At 42.1% G+C, this 20,400-nt stretch overlaps 1 protein-coding gene across 4 annotated transcripts in view; it reads right to left on the reverse strand.

Moving 5' to 3' along the window:
- The window catches only part of PRKAG2 (protein kinase AMP-activated non-catalytic subunit gamma 2), a 186,969-nt gene that overhangs the window by 33,728 nt on the left and 132,841 nt on the right, over nt 1-20,400 (reverse strand). For 3 of the 4 annotated variants that reach the window (XM_068145964.1, XM_068145965.1, XM_068145966.1), the window contains one exon: nt 5,420-5,507. The exons of the other annotated variant lie outside the window; for it this stretch is intronic. In XM_068145964.1, coding sequence (XP_068002065.1) covers nt 5,420-5,507 — 88 coding nt within the window. The remainder of the gene's footprint in view (nt 1-5,419; nt 5,508-20,400) is intronic. 4 annotated transcript variants of the gene reach the window in all.

The following is a 20,400-nucleotide window of genomic DNA, read 5'->3' on the forward strand; positions in this document are numbered from 1 at the left end:
AAACTCCCAACAGCTTCTTTTGTACTGCTCAGTTAGGCAGTTGAAAGTATGAAACACTCACTGCATCCATAATTTTCATCTTTCCACTTTCAATAATTTTAAGGTGGGAAAAAAGTAATCTACAATGTTTCTCTATGGCAAACTGACAAAGGACATAGGGTTGCCTAGGACAGCAGGGCACTTGATCATAATTTCTTGCATTAACTACTAAAGCTGAATATTTGAATATTCTGGATGTTGTTATTTTACAGCTCTGGAAAGTATATTACAGGAAAGCAAATCCCACTGATACTCATTACTGCAAAATGACAGAAAAAAACAGACAGAGTAAATTCAGTGGAACGAGCAGTTGTCTAGAGTTTCAGATGCAAGTGTTGAAGATTACTTCAGATCAGATAACCAGGTCAAAAGCATCAAGATTTTTTTTTTTTTTTTTAAACAATTTGCTATTGTGCCTCTTGCATCACACCACAATTTGATTCTAAAGCAGGAAGAGAAAATAATCCCCAAATCTAAGATCGTGTGAGGCCTGTTAATACAAATTATCATCTCTGCTTAATAATTTCTTGCTGTGTCCCCTAAGATTCTAATCTGCTGTGGAAAAGTTTATATAAAACCTCCCCTACCACTATCACAGAATCACCAAGGTTGGAAGAGACCTCAAAGATCATCAAGTCCAACCTGTCACCACAGACCTCATAACTAAACCATGGCGCCAAGTGCCACGTCCAATCCCCTCTTGAACACCTCCAGGGATGGGGACTCCACCACCTCCCTAGGCAGCCCATTCCAATGGCTAATGACTCTCTCAGTGAAGAGCTTTCTCCTCACCTTGAGCCTAAACTTCCCCTGGTGCAGCTTGAGACTGTGTCCTCTTGTTCTGGTGCTAGGTGCCTGGGAGAAGAGACCAACCCCCTCCTGGCCACAACCTCCCTTCAGGCAGTTGTATCATTATGTACACCAACATCTTAAGGCACATCCTGTGAGCAAAACACTGTTTCTATACTCCAGAGCACCTCAGCTTTATCAATCACATAATGAACGTTTTTCAGAAAGTAATTACAGTTGCAATAGCCTTATCTTTACTATTTCCTAACTTCAGTACCTGATCCATCATTCTTAAGAATTAAACAAACTCTAGTAGGCACCTTAACATGCATTTTATTACAAGCTTCTTTTAGCTATTTTTGGTCCCAAAGTGATGTCTGTTTTCATACCTTGATTCAGATATTCAGTTGACAGAAGGAGGCTGGCAGACAGGAAGACCTCAATTAGAAACTGTTTTTAACAAGAAACAGTAAGAAAAGTCTGCAGAGCAGAGAAGGAATGGCCTCAAACACAACTATTTGTTAAGAGGAGATGCAATTACTGATGACAGTCTATTTCAGGAGAGCAGAAATTAGCATGTTACAGAAGAGAGAGATGATGCAGGAAGAGCAAGATGAAGGCCAGAGTATTACTAGGAGAGATTCCACTCTAATGCAAATTGTTTATCAAGTAACTGTCTAAACGTTGCTTTGTGCAACATTCCAGAGAAGTAGAGCATTCAAGCCCATAATGTTGATGCCACAATTGCTGCACACACTTAGCAGAATTCTTTTCTCCAGACTCAGAACTGAGCACAAATACAGAAGAACCCTGCAATTAACTTAACTCTGTCTGCAGAAAACATCTTGGAAACATTCCCCAAGTTAGCAGATGCTACAGAAAAGTAGTTAATTCTGCTTTCAGTAGCCACTACTTTATTACCCAAGCTGAGCAAATGGAAGAGATTAACATGGATGAGAGCCAACCAAAATAACATCTTAAAACTACACCAGTTAAATCAATACAATTGACAGGCATGCCCCTGTTACTCCTTTGCTACTGTCATCTACTTCCTCCTCTCCCAGTACAGGTAGCTGTTGGAACACAACCACTTCTGGAATTCCAGTTTATCACATTAAAGCTAGTAAGTGTAAATTGTGAATGAAAACCCTTCTTGATATTAGACCTTCAAAATAATTTCTCCTTGTTCTTTTCTAAGCTCATCATATCCTCCATAAAAGAAAACCTGCAACTGATCAGAAGAAAACCAACCTTAAAGAAACATGATTGCACAAACAGAGCCAAACAAGAAAACCCACAGCATGGGTGAAGATAACTGGGGTTTGATCATTTATGTACATTCATGGCAGGTCTCTCACCTAGTTTGGGCTAAAACCATCCACAGGGAGCTTTCATACTTTTTGCGGAGTCATGGATAAGTCACTCCCATCCAAGGAATACTGAGCAGCATGCATTCAGAATATTTTACTCTATTAAGTTTTCCATTTGTTTTTTTTTAAGCAGAGCATCTCCTTTTCCTGCTCTGATCACTGCTGGGGAAAAAGGTTCTATAGGAAGTCCTAAATCAAATACCCATTGGCCTATCTAGTCCTTCTCCACATAATCAGCCTGTCCTATTTCACAGCACAGGCAGTGTGGTTTAACAGCATCCTACCAAGATCTGCTTTTACACAGCATAAAAGCAGTAGTGTTACACCAATGCTAGGCAGAACCAGTGACTCACCAACACAGGACTGCACTGATGCTGCAGAATCCAGCCAGGTGTATGAGGTAAGGCATTTTAAACCAAAAAGATGTTCAGCACTTCTGTGACAATGACCTCATGTTTTATACCATCCACACTAATTATGCACAGAAGAGTTTGCACACATTCTTTGTCTATAATGCATCTAATGAAAAAAAATTGTTCTTCAGCTGACAGTGTAATTTTATTTAGAAATCACATAATCAGGCTAAACTGAATAATTCATTACAGTACTACTTAGGCTATAAATCTTTCTAGTACCATTTTTTCAACTTAACCTTTTTAATTAGAATCCAAATTAAATGAATGCCTTTTGTGCTTTCACAGTCTCACTTGAGAATGAGAGGAGAGTGACAAACAAAAATCCATTTCAACATACCGGATGGCATTCAGAGCACACATTAAGCCCTCATTTTTCAGCTCTTTTTATTAAGCTCTCTGTTTCAAGAAAACCACAGCATAATTTGATACACAAGATAGTTAGCAACTGTTGATGGATACAGGAGCTGGAAAGCTAGCATGAGCAAATATTCAAGAGTAAAGGCAGTGAGGAAAGCAGTTGCAAATTTCTCATTTAACTCACAATTTTAGGTGTCAGCAGAGAGACAGAAATTGACCAAAGATTGTCACTTGCAGCGTGGCTATAGCCACTTAGAACTTAGTGAAATACTACAAAGATTTCAAGTAAGTTTCTCAACTTCTGAGCACTTGCTACTTGCCACCCAACAACAAAAAAAGGCAGATGCCCTTTTACTCCCCCACCTCCAGAGTTAGCATAAATACAACCAGGGCAACTAGTGCAAAAAATTTAGGTCATAAAACACGTAGTGCAACTAAGCTGCGTCATTTCCTTATGCATCTCAATCTTTGATTCTCCTTCTATAGGCCTCCTCATACAGGAGCAGCATTCTAGACAGTTAAGTTTCAGTCCAACACTTGCACTCTTCATTTTACTTGCGTCTCACCTTCTTGAATATGGCATTCTACATCCTTTCCACTTGGCTTTAAAATTAGGCATAAAACTAAGTTTTCATTAGGCCTGAAAGGCCAGTAAGGCAAATGCTTCTTTCCATAACTCACATACTACTTTAAACTGGTCAGAGGTTTGTTATTGGGCATCATCTTTTGACACATGCCTGAACTGCTCTCACCCACAGCTTGAGTCCCACAGACAAAGCCTTGGTTTTCAAAGTACAACAGAGGCTTGAACACTAGGAAACAAACCTTTTTTAAAATTACCAAGCTTGCAATAAGATAACCTGTGTTCTTAAGAAGTGTTTTAAAAGACACATACAGATATTCAACCCGATCAAAAGTCTCTAAACAATACTATACTACACTGTTAAAACTGCAAAGGCATTGCAAAACTGAATTTGGTGGGCTTTTTAACCAACATGCCTTTCAGATACCTAGATGTATAAGACAGTTAAGCCATTTTAAAAGCTATTTTAAATATTAGTGATTCAGCAGGTTTTAAGATCTCCTATCTGGTTTTATGTGAAAAGAAATACTTAATTTGTTAACTTTCTAACTCTCCATAAGGATAAAATGAAGGCCTACCCAAGAATAGTTAAAACAATGTGAGGGAGAAAAAGCTACAAGTTAGCAACAAATCCCTTGCAACAAATATTCACATTTAATCATGTTTATGATTCACAAAGGCAAAAGTATTTCATTTCATTGCAATTCAAACTCTGTCTGGACTCCTAGAAAAATAATTGTTAACCCCAACTGTTAAGAGCTTCCTTTAGTCACATACAGAAGGCTTAAAATAAAAGGTGTTACTTTTTCAGACCAGTCCCACAACTGTAGAGAGCACGCTAGTAACCAAGAAGCTAGCTTCTTAGCATACTGGCTTAGGTATTTCTTTTCACAGAATGACTCAGCCTACTATTTTCAAAGTTTTCCTTAAATATTTGTCCTATATTTCACAATGGCAGTTACCAACTAGAGGAAAAACACATCCCATGAAAGTCTTAGCCACTTCACAATTGCTGAGCATAGAGAACAGCTATGCGTTCGCGTTTGCATCCACTAATCTGGTCCTTTCTGAAAATGAAAGCTCAAGATACACGGATCTTGCAGAGGTAGACCGATGCTTTGTGCAAGTTCCAGAAAAAAAACAACAGTCATGCTTCTCCACCATCACGGTTTAGTACTTGGCAAGATTAAAAAAAAACCTGCCAGGAGTTCCCTATCAAGAAGAGTATACTCCATTAAAACTGCAGCTCTTAACAGGATAGCGAAAGAACAACTCAAAGGGGCAGCCACATACGGAAAATTGAGTTTACAGTTGTGCTCTTGAAGCGGATGTATGAACATCCATAAGGAGTAGAGTTGGAAAAGCCTTCCATCATTGCCCGCGCCTCGCTCTCAAAGTCTATATTTGGTATCGCGGACGTATTCGAGGAGAACGAATGTTTTACAAGGAGGAGGAGGGAATGCCATGAAGGCTGCCTTCCCTTGAGTGCCAGGGACCCTGGCTGATTAGAACTGCAAAGGAAAAAGCTCACACCGCCGAGACGGCTGCGGCCCCGGAGGCGCGAGCATGTGCTGCCAGCAGCTAGGAGGCGGCGTGCGAGCCGGGCTGCAGCCACCGGGACAAAAGCACCGCAAAGCGACCGGGCCGGAGGAGAAGAAGGACAGGATGGGGGACAGAGGTTGCGACTCGCCCCACAAGGACACCGCCAGCGCAGACGGCAGCACAGCGGCCGTCCCGGGCATGGCGCAACCACCTTCCCGAGATAGGTGATACCCCCTGCTCCCATCCCTCTGCCCAGACACCGCTGGGTGCGTGGGTGTCCACTGACTCGCCCCCGGACCCCCCCCACCCTTGATTTTTTTTACCTTCATCTTCGAGCTCTAGTTTCTCCAGCATCCCTTCAGAGGCGGCCGGGAGCTGAGAGGGAGCCGGAGCCGCTGCCGCCGCCGCCGCCTGCGGGAGGTAAGAGAGGAGAAGGAGATGAGCATCCAGGCGCGGACTCACCGGCCCCGCGGCGGCATCGGCACAGCCCGGCGCGGGCAGAGGGGAGTGGCACCGCTGAGAGGGCGGCTGGCGCGGTTCCCGCCGAGCACTGAGGGGAAAGAAGGCGGGACGGCGCTAAGGCCGGGCGGCGGCGGCAGCAGCTGCCCTTCGGCCTCCTACACACGCACGGTTCGATGTGCGCTGCCTCTTACACACACCCCGAACACACTGCGGGGGGGGGGGAGGAACCAGGACTCGCCCTTCCTCCCCCTCTTCGCGGCGGCTGCGCCCAGCCCATTAACCCTACGGCCCCCGGGCTCCCCGCGGCCGTGCCTCTTGGAGGTGCCGCCTCCCCTCGACACGGAGGGAGCAGCCGTCAGTGGCTGTTCAGCGTACGGGGAGGACAAACGCCTCTTGCCAGGACTGCGACTCCCGCTACACCTCATCGCGGCTCTCTCCCGCACTCCTGCTCCCCTCCGCTCCGGCAGAGGGATTGGTACGTTCCATTTTGCTGCAGTCAAGCCCGTTGGTCGGCGGCGGGAGGGGAAAGTAACTACCACTTCCGCGCGCCACAGGGAAGGGAAGGCGGGAGAGGTTCACTGCCCCAGGGGCTGTGCCAGGCCAGCCGCCTTTCGCAGCCTGTTCGGCAGGCCCGGGTCTTCGCCCGGCTGCTTTAGACTAGAGCGATGCCAGAGGAGACGGAGGAGGGGGGAGCTCTCCGCTCCCCCGGCGAGAAGGAGTTGGTATAGTCCCGCACGTTCACCTGCGAGGCAGCGCCGGGGATGCCGACGGTTCCACTGCCCCGCGGGTAGGGGGTCTTGAGGGGGTTTCCCCCGTGCGTGACAGGGAGTTCCCACAATGGGCCGAGCCGCCACCCCGGGATACCCGCTCTGGGAACAGACGCGCTCGTTTCCATTTAAAACGTTCGAGAAGTGACAATTCAAGATTAGCTCGAATATCAGCGTCTTCCATGTAAGCCGCCTGTATCAAAGCTGGTCGCTCAGCCTCGGGGCAGTCCCTGAGGAGGAGGGAGGCGGCCCTGGGCCTCAGCACCCTCCTCCCTGGGCTTCAGCTGGGCAAGAAGTTAGGAGGGACTTGACCCAGGGATTAGTGAATGACATTCTAGTTTACATTGTGCAGCAGATCAGACTAGATGATCCTACTTTAAAAATCAATCTTGAAAGAGACAGAAAAAAAAGAGTGCGAGTGCCCCGCCAGTGCTGTCACTGGAGACAGCGGCGGCTGGAGAGCTGCTCTGACCTGCGCTCGGTGTCGGGCGGCCAAACGCCTCAACTACCTGAGCACAGAACGCTGACGGCCCAAACCGCTTGCTGTTAACAGTGGCTGAAGGATGGAGTTTGCACAATGGAAGACCCCAGCTTAGGAAGAGTGGAATTTATTGCACCTGAGCTCGTAAGCCAGGCTAGAGAATCAACAGAAATAAGGAAATATTTGAGGTGGATTCACCATGTAATTTAGACAGCAAGATGCGGTAAGTTATAGATAGGCTTCCTATCCCCACAGACTGTTGAGGAAGGACAGAAGGATGAGCTCAGACAGGGATGCTGTAGAGGCAGATACACAGGTTGGTTCTTTGGCCATGACAACATTTTGTAGGCAGACACTCAGCACAGTGTGCCAAAGGAGTCTACAGGAGCCATTAGAGAACCTTTGAAATCTACTGGTCCCTAAGGAGGGGCTCAAAGCTTCAAAACTTGAGCAGGTCCCTCAAGGAGAGAAGGTTGAATCAAGGACAGGAGGAGCTGAAATTTGATGTTAATATACTGTTAAGCACTGGGCTGTTCATCACTTTGTCTCTTAGGTTTTTCATGGTGCTGATGTAACTTGACCAAAAAATCTTCCATTGGATGATCTTCTGGAACATGTACATTACCAAGTCATCATTTTAGTAGTTTAGAACTTTTTACTAGGAATTTTGTCCTGAAAAAAAATCTAATTACCCTATGTAACAATGCATATTTCGCTTGCATTCTTTGAACATAGCATGATACTGATTAACTACTGTACCTATTAATCACTGGTCTTTCTCAGTTGCTACTAGACTTTAATTCCCCCCCCCCCCCCCCTTTTCAGGAATGAGAACCTTTTAAAGTAACAAGTTGTGTGGATGGAACAAGGCCAAGTTGGATGGGGCTTTGAGCAACCTGGTTTCATCCTGAACCACTGTATGATTCTATGATTTCTCAAGTCCAGAGATCAAGCAAGGAAGCTAACTGCTGGTGACAGATTCTTTTTCTCAGGAGCACTTTCAAGGATAGTGAAGCAAGTTAACAATGTCCAGTTCTTTCTCACCATGAAGGTGAAAGAAAATCCAAAAATGTTTAATTCCTAGTTGTAGTTTTTAAAGACTTCCAGGATTTCAGAAGACCAGTCACAGAAGATACCAAAGCAGTTCATAGTATTTTCAGCCTACTAATTAATATGCTTTGGAAGCTTTTAACTGTCTCTGGGAACTATCTTTAAGAGCTCTAAATAAAATTTATCTTCTTTATCAGGTACTTTGATATAGATAATATCCCTAACCAAAAGAAGAGAAGATGATGATGATTGGAAATAACACTCATTTTTTTTTTTTAAACAACTATTTACTATCCATAATTATCAGCCATGGGGAAATACAACTCCAAGGTTGTTTGTAGCTGGAAGTGACACTGAACTTCAAAGGTGGGCATTGCATTTCAGCTGCTACAAAGCACAGGCATGTTTATAAGAAGTGGGGTAAGCCTGTGTCATCCAATAAGCTATGCTGCCCTGTGAACCTCAGAGCATACTGCAAGTTCCAGGTTTTCCAGTGACAGAATCTACATCCAGACCAAGAGTACTATGAGAAACTCAAGATGGTATAAAGGCAGTAATTTAATATATAACAGGCACCTGTAATGGAAACATTATAGCTGTGTTGTAACATCCATACTGTTCAGAAACCCCCAAAGGAAATAGAGAACTGAAGGCTGAAACTCCATCCTTCTCTCTGCCTGCAGCCTCACAATTTGTTTAAACCGATTTTGGAGCAAGTGCTGCTGATCATGGTGTTCATTTTGCTCCTCACTTTGAGTTCTAGCTCCTTTTGGCTTGTAGGCAACACAGTGAGTCAGAACAGGAAACTGGTGCAGCTGAAAACCAAAGGAACTAAAATAAAAGATTGGGCTTTATCCAGTTCCTGATCCAAGTCAATGTGCAGTTTTACTAGCTAGTACTGGCACAAGGAGTGCCAAGGGCAGGAGTAACAGTGGGACCACACCTGGAAACAGCCCACTCTGAAATCAGCTTAAAGTAATGGAGAGGACACTGTCTTGTTCATTGCTTGTACTTTAGAGCAATTAGTAGATTTTGGTATTGCCTTTCTCTACAAACCCTACCTGTCATTTTACAAAAGGATTACTCTATAAGATAAGGAAAAGATCTGTCTTTCAAAGCACCTGCAATTCCCACCAAGATGATACTATTATATTGTAACATTTCAATATCTGTTGTGACTGTTCTACAGCCACAGGTTTCCAGTAACTATAACCAAGGCGTTTGTCTAGATTGTGGTTTAAATGTTTGCTATTGTTTGCTGTTTGAGATACCCAATGTTACAAGACAGTAACATGCCACTACATGATATAAATTTTATGTACAAACATTTAGAAGAGAAATAAATGAAAAACTGTTTGAAAACATTTCTTCTTTGCCAGGTTGCAATTTTATTTTTACAGGGGTGTTACTGATGCCAAAACCCAGGGAGCTATGACATAGTGCTAATACAGAAGCTTAATACTGCAGTGGCAGCAATCTTTGAAGAGGCAAAGTAAAACAGCTCAAGGTTGATACAACACCAAAAGTCATAAAAAGGTGGATGTAAACAAAAGAGGGTTTAGGACCTCTGGGAAGGTTAGAATGTAAATTTTAATAGGTAACTGCTTACTTTTTCTCTGCCTGTTTTCTTTAACTTTCTAGGGTAAAGGGTATCCTCTGTAGAAGTATCAGTCCTGGAAATTATATCTGCATTTAAAGTGAATGTGGTAAAACTACCTGATAATCTCAGAGTCCTTTTAGTCCTGTATCTTACTGAAGGAATCCCACTACATTCATAAGAACATCCCTAGGATGTTCAGGGATGTGACCAGCAGTTAACATCATCAGAAGGTTATTTTGGTGTAGTTTTGCTGCCGTCTTGTCTCCCTGAATTATCAGGATGCATCCACTGGGATAGGGATCTATTAATGCAGTCCTCAGCTATATCAAAATGCTTTGAATGACACCTGCTGTGTAGCTTTCCATTTTGAACAAGTTACCCCAGGGTGCTGCTTCTGCAACCAGTGGAGAAGCAAACATTTCCAGGACATCCTTCATACAACCTATTTTAGATAACTGCTCGGGATAAAGTGATCTGCAGTCACTGTACTGACTGGATCGCTGCATCTCCATTTGGTCAGTTTCTGCTTCAAACAGTTGTCTGTAAGGGAAGGGAGTGGGAGTGAACCAAGAACCAACCTATAAACTACTGAGTGTCACTTTGATTCCAAGATGGATAAGAAAACAAATACGCCCATTTTAAGTGGTTAGAGAAAAGAAACATCATCAGCAATAGCCAATGTGTGTAAACAATACCATGCCAATCAAGAGTCACAGAATCAACAAGGCTGGAAAAGACCTGAGAGATCATTGTAATAACAAGGAAGAAGTCTTGCGGTGAGCAGATGCAGCACAAGTTAAGAGGACTTTTGACACTATCTTCATAACAGTCATGCAAACAAGGCAGATCGTCCAGATTAAATGGCTGCTGAAGGTTACAAGAATATTCAGAAGGAAGAGAGGGTTCCACAGAGGTCTGTGTTCTAATCATTGTTGTCACTGATGATGAAGGAATAATGAATAACCTGATTGCATTTTCAAATTGCTCAGTACTAAGAGATGCTGCTCTTTCAGGGATAGCCTGAAAACTTAAAATAATCTTGAGAACTGCTGCAGTGCTTTGAAAGCAGGATGCACTTTGATACAGGTAAACAGAGCACAATAATCAAATGCAAAAGTAAAATGGGAAAGGATCAGCTTGCAGCAGTCATGCAAGGAAAAAAACTGAGAATGAAAATAAACGTCAGGCAACTATAGCAGATTCCTAGGGGGAAAAAATTACATTATACACAAATGTGTTATAGGTAAGACATGGAGAATCTGTGTTACACATTCCCTGGTTAGATGCCAGCTGGGATAATGCATTCAGTTTTGGGGATCAAACTCAAGAATGAACCAAAGGAGTAAAAAAACAGCAGCAACAATGATCTGGGAGTTCAGAAAACATAACCTGTGAAGAAGGACTCGAAAACCTCCATATTTGTTAGTCTAGAAAACAAACAAAGAGTAGTGAAGGAAAATAGAACAATGGTCCCCAGATATAATGTGATTTTGAAAGAAAGTAAGTGATACACTATATGGTGGCTCCATATGGGATATTATCTACTTAGCCTTTACTTAAGAACTTAGGCTGGATTTTGGGAGAACTTTCTGAACCCATCAACAGGGAAGTGCCAACACACTTTGCTGAAAAAAAACCCTACATTGCTCACACTGGAGGTTTTTAGGAACAGGGTTTAAAACCCTCATTTGTTGGGAACCAGTAACATATAGTTGAACGTCCTATGGAGAAAACGAATGTATAATGTCCTTTCCACATTTATTTTTTTGTTTCTATTTTTGCCCAATTTTTAGAAAAACACATTTAGTTTTATACAGTTCAATGACAAGTCTTTGTTTTGTACAACAGCCAATTTATTAACCATCTAATACAAATGTAAATTTGCTTTGCCCTCCCCACCCCCCCAATTAGCCTTAGTCTAAATTAGAAGTCTAAAGCAAATAGTGAACAATAGTAAAGATTACACATTAGCATTAGGCTTTGATGACTGGGTAGGAATAGAGCAACCTAAAAAAAGAAATGCTGCAAATCACAAGACTGCACGGAACAGACCTATCCAAGCATTGCAACAAAGATGTTACCTGTGCTTTATTTAGAAACGGGCATTTACAGGAAATTCAGGGCTGCCTCTGTCAGAGCTTTTCCTGACAGTTCTCTCTTTCTGATCAATGAAAGCTTAAGACCGATATGCTGGGGGTGCCACCTGCACAGCAGTAACACTGAACGCCCTTCGAAGTACTTCAGAAAGGGGGGGGTGGGGGAAGAAACCAACAAAAACCCCCAACACTACTTACCTTATAAAACCTAATGGATTGAAGAGCAACAAGAAGGAATTCCCATCTAAATGCAAATTAAGGCAAACCCATTCTGAATGCAAGAGTAAACTACAAATGGTAATTTTCCCACCATTTGCTAGAGCTCCTTACTACAATTACAGTTCTAAACAACTCAAGTAGTTAACAGCTCTTCTCCTGATGAGGTGTCAATGAACAACGTAGATTTTTTTCCAAATGCATGTCACAGATATGCTTATTTTGTTGCAATCTGTTTGTACAAATTGATTTTAAACACTCACTGCTTTTTTTTTTGGTTTAATTTAGTCTGGTTCATGGAGCGGAAAAAGACAGAATTTATCAGAAAAAAGGTTTCATCTGCTGGTTAAACTGTAAGTTAAACTACTCTTTGTTGTCTGATAGAGGGTGATAGCGGATACCAGTGGTTTAGGACAGCTGAAAACCCTAGAATCAGTGAGGCTGAAAGTAGGGTCCCGTCTTGGATCCCGTCTGTATGTAAAAATCGTAATTGCATGGTGAGAAGGCTGCCAGTGAGATGGCAGTCCATGAGTCTGTCGGGTGGTTAAGAGCACATTCAGTCCTAGAGAAGAGCTCTGTTACTGCTTTGGATACATGCCCCACCTACCCTTACCCTGAAAAGCTCCCAGTGGACAGAGCATTTGTGCAGGAATAGTAGTTTCTATGATTTATTCTAGAGAATGACTGTTGCAGGACCAAATAAACTGGTGAGGAAGGGGATGCCTCATACAAAATACTGGATTGAAGGTTTTTCTGTCTGTACCTGGAAGGAATGCAATAAAAATTGCTCCAGTCTTTAAGGGCTTTAGAAATATTAAATGCTATGGCCATGTGGTGGTGACAACTCAGAGATTATAAATTTGTTTAGAACGAAGTGACCATATCCTATCACAAAACCTGGTATTGAAAATGAACTGTATCCTTGCAGGGGTCAGTTGGGTGCTCTGTCTGTAGTCTTACCTAGCAACACAGCTATACTGCAGAAGGTGTGAAAGGGACGGAGTAAGAGTTGATGTTCTGTCATATTTCCAATACTTTATGGTGAAGCTGAAGATAGCTTTAATGATTTCATTTGAAAACACTTCAAACAGAGTTTGCCATTGGGTAAGAACTCTAGCCCACAAGGTTTCTGGTCTTTTTTCATCCCAGTATCATCAGACTACAACTCACTCTGTGGTCCCAAGCACTCTTTTGGCAGGGAATACCAAATAACTACATATTGCTGTTACATTTTGTAAGTAGTAACTAGCTTCCCACTGCAGACATCCTCCCACATAGCAGTAGCTATAATATTAATCACTTTACAGAGTTATTAGTGATAAGCAGTCACAGTTGGGGATCTTTAGCATGTTAAATGGGTAAGAAATGGAGTAACACTCAAAGTTAGCTGAATCCTAAAACCAAAACAAATATATAGGAGTGCATCCAGCACTAGGGAAGACGATGAAGTGGCTAGCTTGCATTGAATCTTCCCTGCAATTAACAGTGGTGAGTGTTGAAATCTGTTTCCCCTGAAGACATGTGAACTGAATGTGCAGAGCAATTTCACATTTTTAGTGGAGAGCCCTTCCTAAATATTTCTGTATGGAAATGAATTCATGGCTTTAATCTTTGTGAATCTTTAATCTTTGTCACTGGTTTAACTGAGAAACAGTTTGCAGAAGTTTCTTTGATCTAGCACCATAAACAAAGAACTTGCCTTCTACACCACCTGTCCTACAGCACCCCACTTTGAGAGGGGGAAAAGTGACAGTGTACCAGTGACAGAAGAGTTAAGCACTTCTGAGAAGTAAACTTCAAAGGAAGTAAAAGACCAAGGAAGAGTTGATATCCTCAGCTAAATTCTTACAAGAGAAGTGGAGAAGCAGCAGAATTTGTTTATATAACTGCTCTCTCTAGCTGTATCACTCTAACTCAGACAAGGCAGAGCTTTGAGTCACCAATATCAGAGACATAGGCCTTTGGGGCCAATATTTATTTTCTCAGATCACTCATGCAGAATACAGGTGGAGTCTTAATTTTATCAGTGTTGCACATTATTAATCAAACAGGCCAGCATCTAAATTCTGTCCTTTCAAACCCAAAGTTCTAAAAAGTGAAGTATGAGAGAAACAAACCTGATCTTATTGAGCACTGATGTTACAGTGTGCTACCTGATTCTGCAAACACAGGGATGCTACTGTTCATTTTAGTCTATTGCAGAGTATTTAAGTGTTCTTGTCTTAAATGTTTGTTATCATATATGCTTGATAAGATATACTTAAGCTGTTTGCACACATATGCTGGAGTGCTCCTTAAGTCTCTTTAAAATGGGACTTGCCTCTTACCACACTGAGGGGCACAGATAAGGGCAAGGGGAAATTATTGCTGGAAAGAGCTGCAGTAATCAGGTATTAAGCATGGTTACAGCAGATATTTTATTGTGACAAATGTACATTAAAGACAAACACACACCACCAAATAACAGTACAGCAATACTAATGGTAAAAATCAGGTAATTTGAAGTCAGTGGAAAAGAGGAGTAAATGTGAGCCCACATTGACATGGGTCATCATTCTCTGGCACTGAATACAGAATTATTTGTGTTAAAGTTAAGCACTTAAGTACTTTAGCTGGATTGAGGCCAGAGTACTGATGAGTAATCTGTACAACAGAGGCCACAGCGAATAACAGTTAAAAAAATGCTCTGAGCCAAATCTGATTTAAATAAACACATTTACTGTACAAGATTCCACTTTCTCCATCTTAGTGTTGTATTTCAAAGCCTTAGTCACAGATAGTGACATCACTCTGCAAGCACTTACTGCAGCAGCTTTCAGTGGTGGTATTTCCGAAACTTAAAATGAAACATCTTTTGCCCAAGAAAGCCTGAAGTTAATTGATGCCACACTTCAGGCTTGTGTAAACTGCCAAACTCTAGTAGTCTATCATTAAAACATACTTTTCATGATGATCAGCTGTTTTGAAAGGCTGGAAGCAGATCTGAGCCAAGACATTAGCAGGATGATGCAGGTCAGCATGACAAGGGTGGTTTACTGAAAGTAGAAACAGCCTTCAGCTTAGTGCTGAATCACCCACAACAACAAAACCTCTTCATGAAATTCACATAGGCCTGGGCTGAAATAAACAATTCACTTTGTGGCACTAAAGCAGATAACTGCAGGCTGAACATGGAGCAAGTGACCTGCACTCAAAGTGGCCACTTCCTGAAGAGCTTATCATGACTGGAGATCTCAATACGCAACAGGACTCCAGGAGTATTTGAAAGCTGTCTCAAAGCTGCAGGCAAAGATAATGGAGTATTTTTCAGGGCAGTTCTAGGATAACTTAAAACACCTAAGGAGAACTTCTTCATAGCACTCAGGGCTGGTGTTTGCATTAGCAAGCTGACCCCACAAATGACAAACTCTAAGCACAAGTGCCATCAGTGGCCCCACTAAAAGCTTGCAGAGTCTTAGAGTAGCTACTATCATGTATACAAACCAATATATTAATTAACTGCCTTCAACACAAAGCCTACAGTTGACCTGTAATCTCAGGTCAAAAAGCTGGTTTTCAGATGGCACTAGAGCTGGATAGCTTGAGGAACTTAACCTTCCCCCTGAATTACTCCCAGATCCACAGCTGATCACTCCACACCTAATTTTTGTGTGCAGCTTTATTTTTACTGTTATGCACAAGAGAAACTGCAATGACAGCAGCCCACAATGGATATCTTCCTTCTCTCATGCATGCTTTCCCTTTTGGGCTGACTCTTAACTGCACCCTTCTATCACTTCAGGTACCGTGCAGGTGAAAACAGATCACTCCGTACTGGTTCTGTGATTTGACACTGTCCAGATAGACTGAAGAAAGGACTATGCTAAGCAAAAAGCATATCAAGTATCAAAGCTAAATGTTTTATGACTACAAACACTACCATAAAGAGACATGGAAATACTGGCAAGTTATTTCCCTGTGTTCCAGGAACTAGAACAGAAAAAAAATTGAAGTCAGCTCCACAGTAAAAACCAGGGATACACCTCCAGCAGGCTTGCCACCATGCTTGTGTTACTGCAGCCCTTGTGGAGATGTGGATACCAAAGTGTAGTCACAGGCAGTGGGTGATTACAGTGTGGATATGGCAAACAATGGGTTCTCAAGCATGTAAGCTTAGATGCGTACTGACTCTATAGTTAGTTTCCCACTTTCTGTGGAAAGTGTTCCTCACAGTGCTCACTAACAAGTCAGCTTTGGTAGCATTCTGTGCCTATGTGCCACAGGTAGGTCTAGAAGTGCTTCTGTGTGGTTGTCAGCATGTTTAAGGGAAAGCAGTAGGTGAGGAATCTGTTGACTTCTCTCATAAGCCATGCCTTAATCAATGGCTGTTTCCATTTATGTAGGGAGCTGGATCTAGAGGTAGCATACACCACCAGTGTTTCCAAGTAAATACAATCTCAACACCAAAAGCTGGAAAGGCCAAACACAACAGCAGGCAGATAGCAATCTTGCAGCTGTTGCTCTCCCTGCCACTCTGATTAGCTATTTTCCATTGTCACCAAGAGCTCATTTCTGATTCCTGAGCTCTTTCCCTCACTTAGTGTTTTCTGAACTTTTAATGTTTTCCTCAACTCGTTTTTTCCATCCTGTCTGTCCATCAGCTTCCTGTCTCATTTTCAGTACTTGTGTTAGTCATTTGTGAGTGTTTTAATAGTCAAAATTGTACAAAGACCCTCATCCAAAGTCAGTTGGCATGCACATCACTAAGTGTCCTACTACTGTTGACTGTGACAGAATTACCAGTGCACTTACAATGAAGCACACAGTTAAGTGCTTTTCTGGATGAAGGCCATCATCACATTGATATTAACAAAACCAAAACAGCAGCCGAGATTCAGCAACATAAATACAGAGCAACCCTAACCTAAACTCAGTGCTGTAACCTTCAGGTTACCTTTCTTCAGTGCCTCCTGCTGTTGCAAGCTATGTTATGGCTACACTTCAAGTCTCTTCTGCAAGCATGTACTGGTAGTAGTGCATAGGAACAATCCTGTTTAAGCCAATGCTTTCTTACAGTTTTAGAGTTTGCCTGGCCTGTTTTGCTAGATCAGGCTCTTGGACAATAAGGTCCTCGGGGCAAGAAGCATGTTTATTTTTCTGCTTGTGCTCACATACCACAAAACAGCAATTAGTAACTTTTTGTTCTGAGGTACAAGGAAGATGACTTTCTACATACCACAGATTCTGTGGCTTGTGGAGTTGTAGGTAAGAAAGTGTGACAGATAAAGTCAAAAGCCTAACTAGGATACTAACCTTATCACTGGTAATTCATTGCAACAAAGCATGCTTAAAGACTAAACTAAAACCTCCCCTCTCGAGTTTGGCTCCCTCCCCTTCTTTTGTCAAGCCTCTTCCTCTATTACCTTTTCTATTCTGTTGATTACTCCTACCCATATGGTAGGAGCCTTGTCCTTTCTTAGTCCTAAAATTTGCATACTTTGGGCACTGTACAAACCATTGTCTTCCTACAAATGTCTTCCACACGGCCCCACCCGCAGTTCCAGCTGAGAATGCTGTTGTGAACAAGCTCAGAGAATAAATATTTTGCATTCATTTCACCAGCACAATGGAAACATTTTTCCAAGCTGTTGCCAAGATGGTATCTAGTCCTCTTCTGAATCAGCAGCCCATGCAGCTGACTTTCAAATGGCCAAACTTGCCTGATTGTAATCTTGAAAGAAAAAAAAGTGCAGACACAAGCTGTGTTTTTAAAGAGGTGTGTTGCTCTCCTCATGCACAAGCAGGCAGGGACGCTATAAAAATATGAAAGCTGGGAGAAAGAAGCTGTACAGAAGTGAGTGTTTGTGGTGGTCCCTTTACTTCTCCCAATTTCAACAGGTTGTTTCATCCTGTCAGTGGAGTGCTGTGGGGAAAAAAGTATCACTGCTTTAAGCAGTCCGTTTCCTTCTGGTATCAATGAGCTTTTTACATTACTTAAGGCTCTGTTGTCATTAAAGACAGTGTGTCTAAGAATACAACACAGACAAAATGGGGCTAGAGGAGATGAGGATGGTGAGGAATTCATAGAGGTTCCTTATTCTCAGCTGTGCTTTCCCTCTAGTCCAATACATCAGCAGGCATGATGCAACAGAACATATTCAGAACTGTGTCTCTCCTCTATTCTCAAAGACTTTGATCTGTAATCCCAACTGCTTTGTGAATAAATAGCCTAGATGGTAAATAACTTGTGTTCCAAAATTCTCCAGATAGAGCTGGTAAGAAACTGTCAGCAATCCTGTATTAAATGGCAGCTTTACATTAAATACCTAGCTTCTAATCACCAGAGCTTACTCTTAGGAGAAGTTCCAATCTAGCCAAATAACAGGAGGCTTTGTAAATTACAAAGTATAGAATTCAGAAATAAGACATGCCATGAGAAATCAGTTCAATGGGTAAGCCCAGGCTGTCAGTCTCAAAGCACCCCCCCACCTTTGTCATGTTATTTATTCACAGGATATCTATTTATATAGACACATGAGGCCAGCTCTTTAGATTTAGCCTTTTTATGCCATGCATACTTTAGGATTTAGGGTAATCAAAGTAACTTAGCTTTAAGCCACTAACTGTCTTCAGGCTACTGGGGTCATGATTTTGGTACCAATGTGCATCTTAGACATAAATGCTCTAGTTTTAATTGCCTTAGCTACTTAGAGCTTTATGAGAGCTGTCAAAGCAGCTGGGAATTGATTGAATTCAGCATCCTGGTGATTCATCCTTTCCACCTGGCCTTTCTCCTTTTGATCTAGGACTAGGAGGAACAGGAATTGCAGGACTTTATGCCATCAAAATAAGTTCTCTGCTGAGTGAATCCATAGACAGCTGATTACATTATCTCTATGGCTGCAGAAAAAACCACAAGCTGGCAGACACACATTTCCTAAGGGCAGAAAAAAAACACCCATCTTTTGCACTACAATTTCTCTGCATCCTAAGACTGATTGCCATGAATCTGAACACTGCAACCAGAATACAAACCCATTAGGAAAGTGATGTTTCAGGAGGTATGACTGGTTTTCTTCTAAACCAAGTAAATAGCATTAAAAAAGATAAATTAACCAGTAGAAAATTGATAGTAAGATACTTGTTGCATATTTCAAATACTAAGGGAAGGAAAACACCAAGTGTGATACAAAAAAAAAACCCTAGCTAATAGGGAAAAAGTGGGAAAGCTGTAGTTAAAACACAAACAAAACCCACAAAAAACCCAAAGCAGTAAAAAATAGTAGTGTGGTATAGTTGAAGCTTTCTAATATTCAGTCCCACTGAATCTCACTGTGGACCCTCCAACCATATCAATTAACTCTCCTGTGAGCCTATATTCAATTCAGTGGAGCTATGCTCTGTCAAAGGTGACTGAAGGCACACTAGGTGGGCTCAAAACATTTTCCCATGAATATTTTAGGTCATTGTTACAGAAGTTCATAAAAAAGTTACTCCTTTACTAGCTTTGCAAGTAATCAGTTACATGCCAACTGCTGCACAAATATATCCCATTTTTAATTAGACACTTGCAGGTGGAGAGCAACAGTTTCATTAAGGAGAACTGTTTATACAGTGATGCTTCTGACAGTCCATAGGATCTGTTAGAGATCAGAATCGTCTCCAAAAATGAGTGCTACTATTAAGGCACTTAAAACTGGTTTGGACACAACAGCACTGCAAGAGCTTTCCTCACTGGTAGATGATAGCCTTTCTGGCTCCAATTTCTGTGATCCCTTTACTGTGCTGAATCACAGTAATGTCTTGACACTAATATATTGCCTTAGATCACATGAATGCCAAAATGCAGAGTTCTTGTACATCTAGGGTCTGGATTCCTTTCCTCCCAGCCTGTGCCTTCATTTATTTAAAATCAGCATCAGAATGAAAGAACACTTTTCATCAGCTTTAAATCTCTTTAATCAGTCAGCCACCTTACGGAACTCTGACAAGTGCCATGGGTTTTTGGAGAGCGGCAAACTGAAGGACCTGCTGCACATATCCTGGTTCCCAGGCTCCTTGCCAGCAGCAGGGTGTGATGTAATGGCCTTTCATGCTGAACAAGTTAACAGCCCTGGGTTTGAGTTTACTACATTTTGGCTATGAATAGCCTTGAAGGGAAGTGCTACTTTTTAACAAGCAGGTAGCTACAGAAACCATCTTGTTTTCCTCTGTGACTGCAAGGGTCCCAGCTGTATGTTACATCTCTCCTCTTTCATTTGCTGGAACAGCTTGGGCTGTGTAAAATGAATACAGACCAGATACTCTCAATGCCTCCAGTGTGCTGTATCTGCAGTTTTAGTCTAGGCTTGTGTGAGTAAGTCCTGTTAAGTCTTAGTTTACCTCCTGTCTGACATAGCCTCTTTTTGAGACATTCATGAGAAATTCCTTGGCTCAGAAGTTATTTGGAGAACAGTGGTTAACTACAAAATCACATGGGAAGTGCCATTTCAAAGGCATGTTCTGCCTTTGTCAGTTCTGAGCAGAGGAAGACTCAACCCTGTTTTTCACTAAAAGCAAGTTTGAAGGCAGTTCCTCAGTTTGGAGCTAGCTGGCCTGGTCTCCTCGCATGCTGAGAAAGGGGAAGCCCTTAAAAGCCAGGAAATGATGTACC

The sequence above is a fragment of the Melanerpes formicivorus genome, unplaced genomic scaffold, assembly GCF_026170545.1.
Source record: "Melanerpes formicivorus ecotype bairdi unplaced genomic scaffold, bMelFor1.0.p_v2 SCAF_13, whole genome shotgun sequence".
NCBI lineage: Eukaryota > Metazoa > Chordata > Aves > Piciformes > Picidae > Melanerpes > Melanerpes formicivorus.